Source organism: Varroa jacobsoni, unplaced genomic scaffold, assembly GCF_002532875.2.
Source record: "Varroa jacobsoni isolate VJ856 unplaced genomic scaffold, vjacob_1.0 contig00598, whole genome shotgun sequence".
NCBI classification, from domain to species: domain Eukaryota; kingdom Metazoa; phylum Arthropoda; class Arachnida; order Mesostigmata; family Varroidae; genus Varroa; species Varroa jacobsoni.
The window spans coordinates 43523-63676 of NW_019214496.1; the positions used below are offsets into that span (position 1 = coordinate 43523).

A 20154-nucleotide genomic window follows, 5' to 3' on the forward strand; every position below is an offset into this window, starting at 1 on the left:
AATTCTATGTATCAGAACAAAGTCTATGGCGTTATCATACGATATATGTAATTTCATGTAATAAGTAAACGTATGGTCTTTATTAGTTAACGCCCCTTAATTTTGCACTAGTGAGTTTTTGTTAATTTTAACTTTACGCTTCTTAAATAAATATTTTTTTTAACGCTATTTATCTCTACTTTAAGATCAAAAGATAAAAGAGATCAACATAATCGTTATGCAACACTACGCTTTATTTCATGTTCATTTGTTTATATACTGTTTGTATTGCATTCAGCATATGTAAAAGTTTTCGATATGCACAATGTCGCTTATCTGGACGTTGTCCTGTGTCACGACAAATTTATCTCTGTCAATACCATTAATCTGTCGTACAGATGCTTTATTGTCATAATCGCTTGTTTATATATTTGTGTCATGTTTTACTTCTCTAATAGATATCGTCTGTTTATTAACTTATAAACTTTATAAGTTACATTCGATTTTGAGCTTTTTGTCATCGTAACAGCTGTCGTATTCTTCCTCAAAACGGTCTAAAGCGACGTCTTCAGTTCGCTTAGCGAAATTCCCAACGAACCGAACTTCTTCGTAGGACGCTGCAAGTTGCACGCAATGGTATCTGTTGGCGAAGCCAGAAAGCTTCGCTTCCATTTCCCGCTACTCATTCAAGTTAAACTTTGCTATGTAATAAGTGTGACGCCTGATAGCAGGCTGAGTAGCTTCAATTAGGCCACAGTGGTATATGGAGTTTTTTTTTACTATTCATAAACGCGAAGCTTCTCGGTCTCGGTTAAACGTCTGTCATCGTTGATGGTTTCTGGCTGACTGTGCTTACTCCCATATATCTTGTTTGGTGTAATCCAACGATGCAATTCAATTGCGTCCTCGGTCGACAAGGGGACGGCTCGCGTGTTGCAGCAGCGGTTTCTAACGTAACAGCCATTGGGAAGGAGTTTAGAAGTACCATGGTACTCAATTGCGAGAATACCGAGGGCGCCAGCCAGTCTTCATTGAAGAGATTGAAAACTGTTGAGAACACAGCTCGTTCATGATGATACTGCTAGCCGTCTAAAATAAAAATAAAAAAAATAATAATAAATTTTTTCTGTTACCCGTAACGATAGAAATATTTTCTAGTACCATTTACGTGTCAACATATGAACAAAAGTTCGCTTTTGGACGCATTTACATTTTCGCTTTATTTTTTCGAATTGTTTTTGTTATTTGAAAAACTCGGAGGTCAAGTGTGATTTCTATCAGCAGCAGCGATTATCTTTTGATCGGATTAATTACCCTATATTCCTATTATTTTTTTGTTAATGTCTAACATACGTCTAGTAAAATCAATACCTAATATGTCTAATGGTAAGTCGAAAACGATTATCACAAGCGGCTACTATTTATCTTAACATATTGAGGAGCTTAACGTGCTAAATATAAATCCTTTGTAATGCAAACGTTTCCGAGAATATAATTAATTCGTACGAAACGACAAAATCTTAATCTCTCTACTTACATTCAAACCGAATGATATGTTTGTATGCTTAATGACGTCGTCGATCCCCACTCTACCGACACGGCAAAATGTATAACGATTTAATTTTATTGTTGTTCTTTATATCCAAGTGCTCGCTTTAAATAGAAGTGTGCGCGATCCATCAGCCGCTATTTGGCAGGAATATTGGAACGTTCGGAAATTAGCCCAGACGCGTTACGTAGCTCGTTGAAGATTTCATTTGTCTGTGCTATCTGCCCCTCGCAGGCGTTACGAATCCTGACACTTTGCGCGGATTTTGTTTGATGTATTCCGCGAGCGACTAGCACCAATGGGGCGCGTGATAGAATCTGACCTGCTGATACAATGGTGATATTTCGATTAAGCTGTAGGAGTGGGCACACCGTACGCGTCCTCGATCGAGTTTCAACTTTTTAAATCCAAACAAACACTGCGGTGCGTATCTTGATCAGCTGCTTTTGAAAAAAAGCCCGCAACAGATCTTCCCAGTTGCCCCTCAGACATCGAACGAAAGATCGTTTCTGTTATATATGACGTCTGATATGTAGGCTTTGTGCAGTGATATGACTTGCATGATCTAACATATTTCATAAGAAAGCTGTATCGCCGTTCTTTAGAGCGCGTGTATGTGTTTCTTCTCGCAAACGAAATGGCTTGCACAGTAGAGTACGCCTCGATCAGACCAGTTGGTAAACACGCCATATCTTCAAGAGCGAGTGACACACGCCAATTCTCGCAAAGAAGCATGCAAGTTATGCTATTCTATTGAGATTCTATTGCCTTTATAAAATAAATTGGTAACAAATGTTTGCACCGTCAGTGAGTTCGCGCGGCCATGATGTAGCAAGCCATGATGTCTTCACGAGATCCGAGGGCTTTACGTGGCGGTTCCTTACATCGGCTTTCACGTTGTACTACATTAGAAAAACATCCATCCCAAATAGCTGCAGACGTGAATTTGAGGAAAGCAAAGCGTTATTGTAATCGCTGGCCGGTATTTAGAACTTAACAGACGGTTCTAGCCGGTACTGCTAGCCAATCTCGTCGTTCCACCTATTGCTAACAAATGCGAACAATTTACGACCTACGCCCGCGGGACGCATTAATATTAGTGGTCGCCGTAGAACCGCTGACCAGGCCATTCGGTCGTATTCCGAACGTGGGTGGGATCCAGTGGGGGGTTTTATCGGTGAAGGGGGGTCTTCTATACTATATGATCTACACAGTCCTTATTGTTTTAGGGAGCATAGGGAGATTTCAGAATCATATCACAGGCCCGGACGAATTTCCTTTAATTTTATGAAGCAGGTTTAAAAAATCAATACCAAATATTGTGTTTGCTTTAAGTGCTGCATGGGAACGTGAACGCCCGTGTTGTTTCGCCACTGTCGTATTACTTGACTTATGACAATGGCACTGAAAGTCAGCCCTCTTTAACTGTGCTTAACATCAAAACCGAGCAAATTTACTTTATACTATTAAAGTACCCTAGTTTATATACTCTAGAATATCGCCGTGCGATCGTATGTATCATGTTAAACGTGGCATTCTTTTGTATTCGCGATACTTTCATTTGTGTATCATCATCGTACTGTATCTTCATGAGCATTGTTTCTATGAACACCCTATCCAACAAAACAGGTTGCAACAAGCATGGACACTCCAGACATTTAGCCTGAGTAAAACTGCATAATCGACAACAAACGATGGTCCTTCGGCAATGAATTTTTGTATTAACTACCCAAAGTTATTGACGGATATTTTCAACAGAAATGTGTACGGAGGGAAAACTATTTATGAACGCTAACGGTAATATTAGCGTTGCTGTCAGAGCACGGGCGATAGGTAATGTTATCTCCTCTGTCTCTCTTTACGATAAAGAGCTACTCATTGTTACCTAACGCTAACCGAAAGATTTGCCAAAAAGAAAAACAAGGCACCAGTTCATGAAGGCATGCTCAGCCAATCTCTGTTGTCTGCTTCGCTGTCAATTGTACTCACTTGCTATGTCAATGAGTTCTGTTGCCGTTACTACTCGCGTTGAAGGGTTCGACTATGGCACGTAGACAGTAGGAATGAAGTTTTTGTCAGAACGTGCCGCACAGGCTCGCACTTGTATAACTCCCTGAGTGGCCCCAACGGTAGATATGGGCTCGCCATCGACTATGATGCCATGCGACCGTTCGTGACATATGTTGCGCTTCGCATCTCTCCACCTTAAACTTTAAACCTCTGTCACCTTTGAATCTCTCGTGCAGTGAAGAGCGGAGGGCAAAGCTAGCAGGCGGGCTACTTCGGAGTTCTCCTAATGACGTTTGGCTCCACCTGCGAATCACTTTCAGTATGGTCTTCTTGATCATGAGTCGAGACCGTAGACTGCACAATAGTCAAATATTGGTAGTATGTGTTTCGCCAGGCGCTATTGCTCGTTATCTCGTTTTATCGATAAATCGGATTCAAATCTGGGAAAACGAATAATACCGGAATGCAAGGTGAGAAATTGCTGCTACAGATGATTTTAAACTGAACAATTGCAATTCTCTTAACTAATCAAACTGTAATAAATTATAGACAAACTATCAGTGTAGTATATTATAAAAGGAATGTTACTTATCGGGCAAATGTCTCCTGTGTGAGGAAGCCTACTCTGAGGTACATATTTGCATGTGAAGGTGTCAATTCGAACGCAGTGTATCGATGTGTTGCCGAATTATAAACACGATTTGACATATTGAAACAAACGTGGTTGTATCCTAAAGCCATTATAAGGACCGTGAATCTGTTTTCTGAAAAAAGAACGACCTTCGTACCGTGTACGATTTTAATTGGTGGGGCTCACCAACAACTCGTAAGGTCACTCAAATGTTTTTATCCGTACGACGATTGCAGTAGTTATTGTGGACTTTCAAAGCTCGTAAACGTAATATGCTCCAGTCCTGAATCGTCCTTGTGTCGCCTAACAGGTTCGAACCAGGCTACACATCTTCAAGCTACGCTACATTACGTGCAAAAGAGATTCCGTACACTATGTAAAACCTTACAGTTCATGCAAGAAACGGTTTTGCAGGAAACAAAGATTATTATACTAAAATAATTACCTAGAACTTCGAGCAGGATCGCATGCGACGCATATATGCATCGCGTACTCACAAGAACCTATGTATTGATTCGTAATGCGGACGGTGCAGGGTACGAGACATGTTCATATGTGCTACTTTAAGTAGCATTCTACTTAAAGTAGCACATACGTATGCAGGAATCTATTCAAGACTGACTGACCGAAAAAGATTAAGTAATCAAGGCTATGTCTCTCGAAAGATCCTACTCAGGTACAAAAGCTCGAATACGAATTCAGTAGGCCTACCCTGCCACACATCTAGATAAGTATATACAAGAGTATCGCACAGCATATTTCATAGAACATCCCTTGAGTTTCGTCAAAGTTTCGCCATGTTGTAATGCACGTGCATCTCAGCAGGGATTTGATAGATGCGTGCTACGTACTATACTGAAGAATATCAACCAGTGGTCAGTCTTGATTTAGAATAGAATGTCTGTAGAACGCGTGAATTACTGAATGGTTTTACGATAGAACTTCATCGCCACGAGCAATTATTATAAGTTTTTGTAAAATGTATATATATATATATAATTGTATGCATAAAAGGCAACCGGCGCTGCATTAAAAATTACTTGTAGAATCTAAATTCTACATCTATAACAGATGAGCATTTAGCCACTATTGAACTCCATAACTATCTTTCTTTCTCGTCGCCTCCTCCCCGCGTTTCTATTTGTGACTTTACAACCAGGGTACTGACTGGCTGGCATACAAAGGTTATGAAACCTTCTCTTAATGGAATCGGAAAAAACTCTTCCAAGGTTTCTACGTAGCACGCATTGTATGCCGCATCGCCTGGGGGCGCTTGATCAAATCACGGTACCCTTAGAGAATATGACATGTTTACAAAGATCAGTTCCTCTTGCACTAGACCTGCTCTTTACGTCAGCTGATTGAAGCTATTTTAAAATGACGAATGTTCGTTCAAAGCCAAATATTGTTTAACACATGTGGAAGAAAAAACCGCTAACAATTTTGACCACGTTGCGTGAACATCGGACAAGCTTTGTCTATCTGTTTGTTTGGCTGTTCTCTACTTGCGGACCAGCGGACACGAGGGTCGAAGTTGAAACGTCGAAGAATGAAAATAATGGCGGCGATTCAAGCCTTCGAAAGTTCGAAAGCTCCTATAGATGTCACTTACCGCAAACACCTTTCTTCATAGTAACCATTATTTCATCTCAAATTGATAAGGGCCTTGTGGAACTGTCTGTTAGAGCGAGAATGTCAGAACAGGAGTTGTGGGCGTGCATTACCTTGTGCATAGGGTGCTACTTACAACAAGCAAAATTACGATCAGCTGATTAAACATTCTGTCTGAATCCTAGATTTTCACAGTTACACCACTTGGCACACGCTAGCTTATCGCTATTGGGCCGGCGTAACCTAAGTGGCTCTCTTAGTGAGTCGGTGATTCAAATTTCAGCGTTAGCAAATGGTTTCCATGCCGCTTCACATGGTTGTTGGGGGGTCTTTAAGTAAATCTAGCAAAGGCTACCGCATTGTGGCTTTACAGTGAGTGCGAGTCCTTGCTGTAGGCCGAAGGGATGACGCCAGTGACTTGTTTATGTAGTAAAAATAATCTAATCCATAAAAAAGGCCTAAATATTAATGGATAAGCCTACCGCGAAAATAATCGGATTTTGCCCTTTTCCAAGAAAAATATCGAATGCACTGGAATATTTATTCTTAGATATGGCTGTGCATGAACCAAAAAATTCTCTACTTATTCTAGTTTCGCACGCATTACGACGTACGCGCTTATCATGAACGCACCTTGTTGTCCCATCTACCCTGAAAAAAGAGGGTGTTATATTGTGTATGTAACGGTAACGAGGAAATCTGCTTAGTAATAACAACTTCAGCAGGATTGTAAATAGAATATACTAGTTTGGCCTCTCCTTCCGGGTTCGAGTCCATCTTCGGCAGATGTCTCAACGACGTTCGTGGTTCACGATTGTCGGACCACCTATAAGTATAAGGAGTCTATAAGCGAAAACAGATCTATGTATCAAACAATCGGATAAATATCACCAGCACCCATATTGCATATGTGATAAAACGACGAGATAACTTAGTTATTTTCATTTTCAGCTTTATCCATGCTGTGGTCAAATACTAACATAGGTAATTTTACATTTTGACAATCTCAAACGCAATTTCGATTTCAAGATGTGCGCCACAAACTCACTAGCCCGGATCCGTAAAGCTAGCCCTTATAGTGCGCTTTGTTTAGAGTCACATTAGCCGTCTTGCTTTTCCATCTCGTTTGCTTTTTTTTTAAATAAAACGAATCATGCGCCTCGTTTCGTCACAGTCCATTCATACATTCTGTCACGTGACGTGACAATAAGTACCAGCGCTCAAGGCATTTAGTGAAACACAAAGATATAACTGCTCTTTTTTTCTCTGTAAATGCCTGATCAGTACATGGTTCCTATTCTGGGAATATTCCTGTACTTCTAAAAGTGTCTTTACACTTACTCGAAGCGACACGGGTCTCCAATATTTGCCAAGCCACTTACAATTTCGATACAAAATCGAAATCTTACAAAAGCAGTTTTGCCCTGATAAACGTCAACAAGCCGTAAACCTAGATGTCTAATGTGAAGTAGCTTTATTATCAGCCATACATTATGGTGTAACTGAAGAACAAAAAAATTTAATACATTTTTAATCGTGTAAAAAAGAACAACCTTTGTTATACATGAGATGTATCTCTCAGGAAGAAGTGCAACATTGGTCTATATACCGTATTGCTTTGATAACTTATTCTTGTTGAGGTCACGAACTATGCCTGCCTTCGTTGTTGTGCTCAATGTCTAATTATTGTTTCTTGAAGTGGCTGCATAACACGCACTGTTCTTTTGCCTTTCTCCAGTGTACTCACCATACATTAGAAGAGTTTATGAAAATGTGTTCTCACGTTTGAGAGAGAAAAATTTAATTACTGAGTGTTGATGTTCAGTATATCTGCACCTGTCATTCTTTGATGACATTTAATTAGCTTATAGGCATAGATAGTAATAAGTAGATATCTACTAAATTGTACTTCCTAACGGTCTTTTTTTGATCCGCTAAATAAGCCCATGTATGCCTAATAAAAGAGGAACGTATCACTAGAACCGAAAACAATTGCAAAAAAAAATTAGGTTTTTCGACTAAGACCTGCGCTTAGAACGATCATCTACTTATTAGAAATGAATATCTGATGGCGCCTAAATGATCGTCGATCACGACGGTGAATCCTAAATATAATTTTCGACAAAATTAAATAGTAATTGTTACGATTTGTCATCGCTAGCGTCATAATTATTCGCAGAATCGCTATTATGAACTGATGTTACTCTATATTAGTAGATAATTTTGCTTCTCTTTCTCATTATGTAAAGTGTGTGATGCTAGTGGCAATAAATCAAATGTTACGTGACTAACACGGGTGTGAATTGCTGGATTATATGTTCACAATTGCAATATTCAAACATGTAAATTTATTTGTTGCACCATTTAAGATTTTCATTTAAGATCATTGCAGTATATTTAAAACCATAATACAAATACAAAATTATGATAAATTATCTTGTGTTTTATTAATTACATTATTAACAAGCAGATACAACCGATTGCTTCTTGGATTGGATCTTACACATTGGAACATCTTCATTTATTTTCTATTTATTTTTGAGAATAGCATCGGTTCACTTTTAGAGGATACAGCCATTATTTTCGTTCAGTAGTGTCTGCTAACTGGTTTACAGCGGCATGTAGGGTCAAGGTTTAACAAGACGCGAGTTGTACAATTTATTTGAATCAAGGTATATCGGTCTAGTAACACTATTACGAGCAGACAACTCTTTGTTTATTATATCTACATAATCTTCATTTTATATTTTATAATCTTAGTGATGTTTTTCGTTTTGACAGAATCTGTACTTCTTTAACACGTTTCATTTAAATTCCAACGTGTAACATTGTAATATTCTTAGTGCGTTTTTTGCATGAATTTCTGAAAATGAATGAAAAATCATAGCCAACTGTTCGAAGACTAGAGTCAAGTTCGAAGCGGCAGATTTTTCCTATAAACGAGCAAAAAATGCTCTATTTGGCTTAAGTCTGCATTTAAGTGTATTAGCAAAAAAAACGAAATTCTATATCCTATAGGTATGCGTCTAGACTTAATCTGTCAAATAATAGTACTAATAATAATAACAGTAATTGCGACACGTCACAAAGAGAACATCTGGTTCTGCCCAAACCGAAAAACATTACGAGTAACCCACATTTCATTTGAACGGAATACCGGATACAAGCACCCTGTTCGGCTGGAGCAACAGCAAATTTTCGCGTGGAAAAAGCGAAAACTTTGTTAAATGTTTTTAGCCTTTAACCACATTTAAAGGAGTCAATGTGGCGAACACTTCGAAACAACTCACTTAATATGGAAGACGGTGGATTCCAGATAGTCTGTCGCACATAATGAGATGTTAGCCAAGAAAATTACAATCTGGTTTAGGCATGCTCTTTAATAGTTATTCTAGTTTACTGGCGTGCGAGCATGACTGAAAGACAACCTCGATCTCTTTCCTTAATTCTTCAATACACTGAGTTTTTAAAAAGTACCGGGTACGACTCCATTTCGGGGCATGGTGTATACAAGTTGTGAACACGTTTTAAATTTGATTTTACGGAAAATATTGGTTTTATATTTGTAGACGAGCAACAATAGAAGCAAGTCGTAAGGTTTGGTAGATCTTTATAATGTACATCCATAAAAATAATGGATGTGCAGTTAGAAGAGTTGACTCGGCGATACTGTTATGGCAAATTTTATTTATCGTATATATATATATATATATATATATTATATATATATATATATAAAATAATAGAGTAATATCTCTTATAACTATTATTGTTATATTATATATAATTCATTATATAATATTTAGCCATTGGCCCCTTGGCGTTATCAAGTGCGACGTAAATGACTACGCTTTCATCTACTTAAGGTAGAATACAAAAATACGAATTCCTTTGTTTTGCGTAAACTACACAATAGCTCAATAACTTTGAACGGTTGACGATTGTCGCAAAGTCAAGCTTTTATAACCATATAACCTTCCACGTTATGTACGAATAGCTTATAACACAAAAAAAGACCACAACAAGAAACACATGACAGACTCATTATTTCCTATTGAATTATATAACCTACTTACAATAATGCGTAACGTGTGATCCATATACACATCGAATCATCTTAATTGTAAAATTCTATCACCTATGGGTATAATGGCAGTAGTAGCTATTAACCAGTTGCTAGCTTTTTGGGAGGTCGCCCACGGCGGGCCACTTTTTTTATGGGTTCGTTATCTGCAACACGGGACAATCAAAAACACTTCTCGTTAATGTTGCTTTCATGGACATTTTCACGGCACGACAGTAATAGTCTATAATAGAGATAGTAATAGTCAGTAATAATCTGTTATATACCAAGTACGTCAAGTACGTTTTTTAGATTTTGCTGAACATCTGTTCTTCACTATGTTGATTCTTTTTCCGACTATCTATTATTAATCGTCAAAAGCTGAGAAATCCATTCGAGTTAAATTTTAAGATGGGAGTCCATGTTTGTGGAACATCATCAGTTACAACAAAACCGACCTTTTGCACCGGCATCATAACGCCTTTTGAGGTTGGCGATCGTTCGGGTAGCCTTTGCAACAATCATCTTAGCTGGATCTTTCCGTTTTTTCATTAGCTTTCTCTTCTTTGGCTTATCACTAATGGAGCTTTTTTTGCTGCTCGTGCTCGACGTAGCCGACAATGCACCAGATTCGGCAGGCGACGGTGATCTCTGCGTCGGTGTGGAGATGCCCAGAAACCCGGCACAATTCGCTGCTCCACAAAGACACTCGTGCCTGAACGTGTGCTCGAACTCCATCTGATAGTCGAATACTAGTTCTTCACCAGGCTGAATCTCGCGCACAGCAAACAAGCCAACAGAAGGTTCTCCTCGAACAAGCCACTGTTCATGAGAATATTGGGAATTAAACACAATTTTTTCTTCACCAAGAGTTTCAGCAAAAAGCCACGACATGGCAAGGCTCTTAAGAAAGCCCTCCAAAGAAACGTAACGGTTTAACCCGGATCTGTTTTTCATTATTAACCCAATTTAATATACAACGGTCATATCATTACCGCGAAATTTGCACTTCCACGGTTAATTCAAATACCCGTTTGGCTTTGTATCCTTTACGATCTCCAGACATCAGGTAATACAAACCTTTTGAGCAAACAAGTTAGGAGAACACGAATGGTTAATGAACCGGCTGACATTGCCAGCTGGTCCAGCATCAATAATACGTTTTGAATCAGCCGTCAAGAAGTAGACATTTTTATCGGATTCGGCCGCCAGCCTTTCCAGTCTCCGACGCATCTCCTCTCGATCGATCACCTCTCCAACGTATTCGATGACAAAGTCGTCTTTGCGTATAGCCTCTTCTGATCGCAGGCCCCAACCGCGGCCGTCAGATGTCAAAAACGTTGTCGTTTTCTTGTACTGACGACGTTGAAATCTTCGGTTTTGGCACTTTTCACCCATCGGACATCCTGATCCACATTCGATATTGATCGCTCGATTTAAGCAGGTGACATCATTACATGGCGATTTTGCAGTACAGATACATACCTGCTCATCGTCGCGGGGCCGAGGCACACGACAGCTTTCACTTTTCAACTATAATAGAAAAAAAAATGACTGAAGCTGAAGTGAAACAATATTGCTATTAACAATGAGTTCTATGGTAGTATCTTCTAAGCAAGGCAGTGTTTCAATATCAGCGAACAATTTAAGCTGAACGTTACTCTATGAACCAAGCAGACCTACAGCCAGTTAGTTTTGGCTTTAACTACCGAACTTTCGAAGTGAACACTATGCGTACGAGTACCGTATTGACAGTAATGTGACGATATTTTGGTGGTCCAGCAAATGTCGTTTTCATGGTCTGTTCAGCGTTCCATCTCTCCAATGCATCGACAGCTTCGGTTAAGGCTCTTTGATAGTTATTGTTCCAGGTTGCGCTTTTCCTTTTAAACGTCTTGCTTCGTGATTGTCGCTCATCATCAGCTTGAAACGGATAGACCTGTGTAAGAAGCAGCCAAGAGAAATTGTGTGTGCCGAAAAAATAGACCGCCATATGGTCCCCAGGTTTTTTCGCTTTTCGCACAGCTTCCGGCAGATCGGACGGGTGCACGACGTAGCCTGGCCACCAAATATAATTTGCTAGTTTTGCCCAAACCACTCGGCCGAAGGCAGGAAATATCCAGTCCGAGCATTCGGGACACTCATAACGAAGATCGTCGACCGGACCCGATATGTTAACGCATTCCGGATGAACGCATACCGGACAGACGTCGCAACACACAAGGTCGCCTGTCTCGCCGCAAACATGACACCAATCCATATTCACTTTTTTCGTCGATGTCCTTAGGTGACGGGGACATAGGACAAGGTCTGCCGTTAAAAAGGTGCAAGCTGCGGGAACACAGGATCGCCGACGATGGTACGTCGCTGGGCACTTGACGCATCTGATAAAACCACTTTTCCTCACCGAGATACCTGGCTGGATGGAGTGGCATGAAAGACAGGTATCTCGAGGGCAGCCGAGCATTTTCTACATCAACGTTGTCGTTCGCAACATAATTCAGTTGAATGTTTGAAATAATATAACAAAAGAAACAACAAGACAACGAAAAGAACATGAACGACAGTCAATGTTAGCAACTGTGGAAGTTATGGATTCTTTTTTGAACTGTAACGGCTTTTTCTTGTCAAATTTCTTTTTCTTTTTCTTGTTCAAATTTGTATACACACTCGCATACTTTTGTATAAAAGTTACGTGACTATTGTATTTCGAGAAGGAATCGGTCGACACTAAATATAGTGGTAGCCGTTGGGTCCTTCAGACATATTTACCTTTTTATCTGCAGAGAGCTTCACAAATAAACTAGCTTGCTGTACACAATGTAAGTGATACCGTCGGGAGCAGCAACGGGCCGCAATCGGCTCTTCATTTTCGCGTTCAGCTCCACAAATACAGCATAACGTAGAAATGCATTGTGCACATCGGCCTTCAGTCACTTGCCTCTCTGCAGCATCGGTCTCCTCTGGAGTGACAGTTTCACTACTGTCAATTCTTTGTTCTGGTATCGTTTCTTGTACCCCCTCAGCAGCGTTTTTCTCAGTCTTTTTTTCCCTGGCTTTTCCGGCGTCAAAGTTCTTGCTATTGTCCGTTACTAGTACTTTACTGGACGAAGAGTTAGCGATCGTGCTCATACCTTCCGGGCAACAACTCTTATGGAAAAAATTGCCACAAGCACACGCTACCAATACTTCACCACCTTCAATCTCGGCCTTTAGGCAAGTCGAGCAGACAGCTTTTGCAAGCTGAAATTAGCAAGTGGGCAACAAAGACATTATTATTGTGCTTCATTTTATTGGGTATACAAAAGCTACCGTTAAGACTAATTGTATGTCTTCACCTATGGCATGTGTGGGTTGTTTATCACTATAGTTAGCGAAATCATAATGAAGCCTGAATCGATTCAATTCGCTTTTCTATCTATCCCTTAATCTTAAACAAAGGTATTTAATAATTGCAGACGAAGTGGCCACTGACCTGTCCGTGCTCCACAACGTTCTGACGCCGTTTGCTACAAAGATCCTTGCGAAAAGCACCAGCGACCGCAGAGTGAGATGTCACAAAACGATCCGAAGTGATACTACTGACTGATCGAGGAGTATTGTCAGAATTAACGGAAACGGCTGAGCTTAAACCGCCATCGGACGAAGAACTACTGTCTGAAGATCCATCGAATATTGGCCTATGGCTATTTAATGATGTACGACGCACTAGCTTTGCGAGACGTTTTTGAAGTTGAGCTCGCATCTTTTTTTGGCTATTCGCCATCTGACTTGTAGGTTTGTCACATGATATGGATCCTTTCGAACATGAATATGAGCCAGGTGACCGCTTACGACTTCGATGGGACGCCTCGGAAGACACGGCACCAAAACCATCCGAAGACGGCGACTAAAATATGTATGCCGATGCAGTAATGTATCTTTTAGAATACTGAATTTCTTGGTATTATCGAGCAAAGTGAACAAAATCATTTTTCTCAGTTCACTTTTTTAACATGTGAATTAACTTTGCTATTATGATTTATTCAATCGTTATCTGAAGATTCAGATACTACCGTACACTTGCGTTTTTTCGAACTCCATGCTTATCTGCTATAAATCATTATGGCCAAGTTACTTGATAGGCGAATAAAAGTGGAGTAATGATCTACTTTTTACTCAACAACCATCTTGCAAGTGTATAACTCGTAAGCATCTCAATATGCTCACTACTTACACTTCGTCATTTTCCCATCACATTTCTTTTTAATTCAACTTTGTCTTACCCATTGTTGTCGAACTCTTCCCTTCGAACTATTTCTTATTCACTTACTCTGTGCATGTTAAAATTATTGCGGTTATGCTGAGGATTGTTACGGTCGTACAGAAACATATGAAATATGTTATACAGCGCCAACTCGTACATATTTCATACGCTAAACTATTCGGTATGAAACGTTCAGAGTACATTTATATATGTAATAATAACTTTTTTACTATGAAAGCTACTACAAAGTTGAGTTCAAAAGCTAACCTACCAAGGATCGACCACTAGGCACATCACTATAATTATCGCCAGCCTCATTAGCCCGAACAGGGTTGCCATCCAGATCTTCCTCAATTTCCGAACTTTTAATGATTCCATCATGAGCATTGGGGCCGTTGGCCAACCGTTGTTCTGCAATAGATACCGCTCGGTTCCAACTTTCCCTACGAGCCTCGCTAACGCACCGAAGAGCAAAAAAGTCACGAAGTTCGCGGACCTTCAACTGCACAAAAACAAGGAATAACACCAAATTAGACTGGTTTGATTTTGACAGAGGATAATCTTAGATTGTTGGTCAGTTTACCGACACTTCCGAGTTTCTGGCGTTGGTAGTGCACTAAAAAAGTAAGGGCCAAAATGGTCCATAAAGTAGGCCGGCCTCTTACCTTGCTACTTTCTTGAGCAATCCTAGCATCCACTAGCCGACGAAACTCTTTGAGACCTTTGAATGGTATCACTCGTTGCGGTGCACCGGTCCAACCGTATACTGGTACCTTCTCCCCAAGATACTGAACATAGTACGTCAGGTATCCAAACCGAGATTTTTGCACGTAACGTCGACTAACTCGATCCGTCGATACAATCGATGGCCAGAAGGGGTAATTGCCTAATTTGCACCAAACCAATTCGCCTGGTTTGTACTCTGCTTCAGAACTGTCAAAAGATGAACTCGGTGAGATCGATCGAGGTTTTGAAGACGCAACAGCTGTTCTTCCGGGTGAAATTGTAACTGGAACAACGATGGGGTCTGTAGATGCCGGGGATAAGTCTGAGTGTCAACGTTGAGTACAAGAACGCGCAACAGGAAAAAAACATACCACATTATTGTTATCTAAAATTTTTAATTGCCACAAATTTTGAATTCAAATCCAAAGTGAAAATGTCCATTCTGTGTTCATACGTGTTATTGGGCTACCTATTTTTCCTTACTAGATTCATGTATGAACCTTCTGATCTATTGAACATAAGATACGGTAAGAACTTACTTGAGGGAGAGCCTTCGCTTTTTCGATTTCGCCGAGCACTACGTCCCTCCGCATATTGAATTGCTGCCCTCCGGATAACCTCCTCCGTATCTTTCAATCGCTGCAAATGAATTTCAGCCAAAAAAAATTTTCTATTTGACCTTACAGTATTTTGGTTTGTAATCGACGACGTGCTTGCTGACTCGTACTTCGTTGGCTCGCCATTATTCGTAGCAGTCGACGTTCGGTGTAAGTCATTTTGTATTGGAACGAGCAGAGTTTTCTGTTCCTCAAGCAACGTCGTTTTTGCGCATTGACGATGGTTTTCGTCCAGCGTCACAGCTGGCGTCCCAACTATTTTCCGTGGTCGCCCTTTGCGTCGCGACATACTTGGATCCATTGTTGCCACGACAGACTGCTCCATTGAACTTTGACTCTGTTTTTAAAAAACAATTGTTTTCAATAAGATGCGCATTTTGCCGACTCATTCCGTGCAAATAAAGTGAAAAGCATTCCATGGTTTATTACGAGGGTTCTTAAGGACTCACTTGAAGAACTTAATTTTTCAATTACTTCATATTTTTTGTAAATGCTATCGTTCTGTCTGGTGTCTATAGCAGTGATACCGGTTTTGCTGTGCAGATGTCACGCTTCTAAATGAAAGCATTTGCCAAAAGATAAGCGTTTCGAACAAGACATGAACATGAAAAACTATTACAAGCCTAGCACTAAGTTTCTAGTTAAATGTAACAAAATACTTCACGAATTGACGTTATAATTTCATAGGATCCAAGTCAGATTTTCCATAAGGACCGAAACGTATATGATTGATTAGGTAAATGTTTATCCTGTGTAAATCGGAGAACTTATTACTTTTTAAAATTAGAAGCAATATAGAGACGAAACTCTGCAAAAAAGGTAGTAATCTCGATCAACAGTACCCAGTTGCAGACAGCGCGCAAGACTAGTGTAAATTTTTTTCCATTCATTTGATGTGTTTTAGTGCATTTAGCGTGGATAAGGGCATCCAGATAGATGCTGGGTAAGGCTTTGAACACTGCGCGCCCCCAGACCACCAAGAAGATGTGTAGATCATCCGTAATAGAATAATAAACGTTTTTTCTATATATTCAACGAGCTTCGTTGGGAGGATTAAATTGAAGGAATACATATATGCTTCACACATCATGATTCGAACCGATACTTAAAGAGAAAATCTACAGTTGATATCCGCAATGTTCAGGCTCCGATAAGCTTGCTTTGCTTTTTGAGGGACCTATACTTGAGAATGTTCCATTACTTATTTAATTATTATTAGTTTATTATTTAAATACCAACCGTGCTGTTGTTGTTGCTCTCGCTGTTTGCGGTACCTGCAATAGGATTGAGTTGTTCAGCCTGTTTCTGAATGACCTCGTCCTGTACAACCTGCTTTTGTCGAAGAGTACGGCTTAGTTTTGAGACAAACTCATCCACGGTGTCTTGAAGTACGAGGACGTCTGCTTTGCCATTGTTCTGCAAATAGAAAGATTTGAACATTTCAATGAAATTAAAACAAACAAATTTTCAACAGAAGAGTGGGATGCGCATTCAAAGGACAATGGAGCCATAAAAAAATGTATTAACTTGCAATAAGAAAAACAAATTATAGCAGTTGCGTTAAATAGGCATTTACAACTGTGAATTTATAATACGAACCCTTATTTCTTAATCAAAATAAGTAGTACATATATATAGAGCACCGTATCCTGTCAAGCGAACAAGTTGAGTTGGGGCACCAAGATGAAATATGGTTCTTTACTCAGAGTAGCGGCAGTTTCTCAAGGTGTCAGCATTATCTTTCTACTATGAGATTCAAAGTAATCTATTTAAGTTATATACAAAGCATCATTATTTGCTACTATATCATACAAAACATACTAACGAAATGCATTTCAGTACCGATAAATAGCGCTGGTGACGGCAGCTGGCCGTGATTAACTTGACGACAAGCATGTACAATACGAATATCAAATGTTATGCCCGATCGGGATATGGTTACATTTATCCAGTTCAGGTTTGCTATCACTCGCAACGAGCGAGCATATGCAGCTCATTCTCATCCGAAAGCACGGTTAAGCACGTCTATTCGTTATTAGTCGTTGTGCTTGTTCTATGTTGGCACCTAAATATGCAGGAAGAATTAATATCACCTGTGACCGTATCTTTTCAAACCTTTCAAAATTTTGAAGGAAGCCATATTATTATAGTTTCCTATGATAGTTGAATTAGGTTAGATAATTGTACAAGAATTTCTAACCCTTGCCCATAACAATGTTGCTTCACATTACGGGCCTGCCATTGCGAAAAAAGAATTTACTGGCATAAATAGGTAACCCGTTGTAGCACATAGAGTTCAAAGTGGACACACTAAATTTGTCGAGAACACCTAAATCAGATCAATATTCCCTCTGTCTGTACCAATGTTACGTGAGCTGATGTTAATTATGAACATATTTTCATTAATGTGCCCTGCTAACTGGTTTAAGAACTGACTTTGTGATCCCCACTATTGTGCTAGTGCACGATAGCTTTCGTTGTTCCTAAGCTTAAATACCCTTCCATTGACACCTGTGACTTTCTTTCACCCAATACACAAACACTAAAATTTAAAGCAGTAGCTGTGCAAGGTAGCTTCTCGTCGTTTTGGGGTCGCGTTCTCCTGACTAGCTGCCCTGTTTGTAAGAATAGCATGGCACAGAGCGAGCTTCGCCAGTGGCGCTGGTAGTTGCGCGCCAAAACCTGTTGGTTAAGAATGGCGCGGGCAACTCAGTAAGACGGACAGACACCCCGCATTAGCAGCAGGTTACCACCGTCATTACTGCCATCACCCATGACTGGTTGATCCCGTCACGTTCTTCCGCACACCTTCCATGTAATAGCTGTCTGACAATTAGGCCAGAAACAGATGCTCGTCATAGCATTCCAGGTGACACTTTGAGACTTCTTGTTGTTACTGCAACAGCAGTTGTACATCAACGAAAGGATAATTTTTACTCTTTTTTTCTTGTCTCAAAGCCTACGGCAAAACTGGTATTCTCCTCCGTCGACAGCGTATCGAGCATGTCTAGTGGTACACTTTTCGGAAGAAACGTAAAAATATTTTATGCATATACTTATCTATATATGCTATGAGGTAGCAGACGAACCTTGACCAATTCGGCGTTATTGCTAATATTCGGATTGCAGTTCGCACGTTTCGCCGACGAACGTTGCGCAACATGACGTCCATCTGCGAAAAGTTCTTTGGTCGAGTCGCCCGGAGGCGCTATCATTTTGAGCCGCACTTTTCTGTTGATTCACGTTGCAGCTGAAGCCGTAAGAAGTACAGAACGATAGGAGTTTACCCCTTGAATTTATTTCAACTGCTGATATTTCCAAATGGAACACATCCGTACTCCTTTTTCGGACAACTCTTTTTGGCATTCGATCACACAGCAACACCAGCAGTACCTGCTGTAGTACCCCAGTCCCGACACTTTCGCTTCTGGTGCTGCCCACACTCAGTTAACGCTAGCCATGAGCTGCGTTACACGCACAAACCTTCAATCAGACCTCACCGCGACCCAGATCACGCACTGTTTAACTTTGTCCCACCCCACGGCGCCAGCCGCAACCAACGTTCGAGGTAACGAGAATGAGCGGCTCGATATCTGCACCCCCTCTTTCTAGCTAACAGGCTCGTATTCGTATCTAGTCTATCGCTGTTTCACGTATCAGGGTCATTTGTTGATATTGTATTGGCACTGACACTCACGCTTCTGCTGTTTAGGGTCGGCTGGTTGTGCCGACAGACAATTTTGTCGACATACACTGCGGACGGCACCGGGTGATTACGGGCTCACGGACTGCTCCTCCGACTGTAGTCACTAACCCAAAATTTGCTACTGCTAAGGCCCTGTCCACGGCGGAGACGCCAGCCAAATCACTGTCTTGACTACTGCAGTGTTCCACAGTAATGGAAGAAGTACAGCGAACGTTCGTTGGCTTGTTCAGTTAGGTCAATCAACAACGACAACGACCTGCCGTTGCCCGCCAAATTCGACTCGTCCGACCGTCGGTTTGCGCCCGTCATGACACCTGTCCTCACCAGAGGGCGCTATATGTACCTGAAATTGGCGCCACTCATTTGTATATTCGTAATATTTGTTTATCTGATAACTCTATGTGCTATTATCAGATAGAGTACCAGCCTAATCAACACCAGACTGTATTAGATATCTCTAAAGCCTTTGAGCGCGACAAGTCGAAAAACACAGCTATCGGCAATAGAACACTGAACAAAGCCGTACTCAACTTCATTCTCACTCAGCTCTAAAGGGGTCGAACGTACTTGGCTTTCCTTTTTTCCGAATTCAAACGAAACAGCTGCTTCTAATCATACGAGTTTTTAAACGCTAGGCAATGATTTTGCTTGCGCGGGGCGCAAAGTATCTGTGCCAAAGTACCTTTATGTACGCAGTAGTGTGACATTATGATTACGTATATTATTGCAATACAGTCATGCGCATTCGTACTATTACCGCAGACAGACATTAGCAACACCATCTAGTGCTGTAGATGCTCGACGTTCATCGCTCATGCAGAAACATTCGGTAAAGACAAGCGCTGTTGGCAGCGGAATTTCCCAGCAACCAGTAGCGACCAGCGACGGAGCGATGACCGGGTAGCGCCGAAATGACGCTGATGTTTTTTGCCTGTCCAGTTAAGAGAGCCAAAATACGAATCAGCGAATAGTTACTGTTGCCCCTGCCTGAGACATAGTCACCAATTCTGTGCCGC

General features: G+C 40.6%; 1 protein-coding gene and 1 long non-coding RNA gene across 4 annotated transcripts; both read right to left on the bottom strand.

The window, feature by feature from the left end:
• Positions 1-212: 212 nt before the first annotated feature.
• LOC111271419 (uncharacterized) lies at positions 213-6421 on the bottom strand. 2 transcript variants are annotated; one of them, XR_002686861.2, is made up of 3 exons: positions 5917-6421; positions 3518-3978; positions 213-1068 (listed from the first exon to the last, which is right to left on the bottom strand). It is a non-coding gene; the product is annotated as an uncharacterized LOC111271419 (long non-coding RNA). The 2 variants fall into 2 exon arrangements; XR_002686862.2 differs by lacking the exon at positions 5917-6421 and adding an exon at positions 4615-4852.
• A 1781-nt stretch (positions 6422-8202) lies between these two features.
• On the bottom strand, positions 8203-19407 carry NSD (Nuclear receptor binding SET domain protein). 2 transcript variants are annotated; one of them, XM_022852176.2, is made up of 11 exons: positions 18522-19407; positions 16672-16848; positions 15355-15769; positions 14755-15137; positions 14361-14591; positions 13319-13732; positions 12616-13086; positions 11582-12313; positions 10924-11376; positions 10302-10665; positions 8203-10010 (listed from the first exon to the last, which is right to left on the bottom strand). In XM_022852176.2, exons 1-11 carry the CDS (start codon positions 18645-18647, stop codon positions 9946-9948), a joined length of 3831 nt encoding a protein of 1276 aa, XP_022707911.1. In that variant the 5' UTR covers positions 18648-19407; the 3' UTR covers positions 8203-9945. The 2 variants fall into 2 exon arrangements, with proteins under 2 accessions (XP_022707911.1, XP_022707912.1); XM_022852177.2 differs by having other exon boundaries at positions 11588-12313; positions 18522-19406.
• Between the last annotated feature and the right edge of the window lie 747 nt (positions 19408-20154).

Coding starts and splice junctions, on each gene's coding strand:
- NSD (XM_022852176.2), bottom strand. CDS start 18,647: ATGATAGCGCCTCCGGGCGACTCGACCAAAGAACTTTTCGCAGATGGA. Junction 14,592..14,754: donor TTGCTCAAGAAAGTAGCAAG/GTAAGAGGCCGG, acceptor GTTTTTGTGCAG/TTGAAGGTCCGCGAACTTCG. Junction 13,087..13,318: donor ACGTTGTGGAGCACGGACAG/GTCAGTGGCCAC, acceptor TGCTAATTTCAG/CTTGCAAAAGCTGTCTGCTC.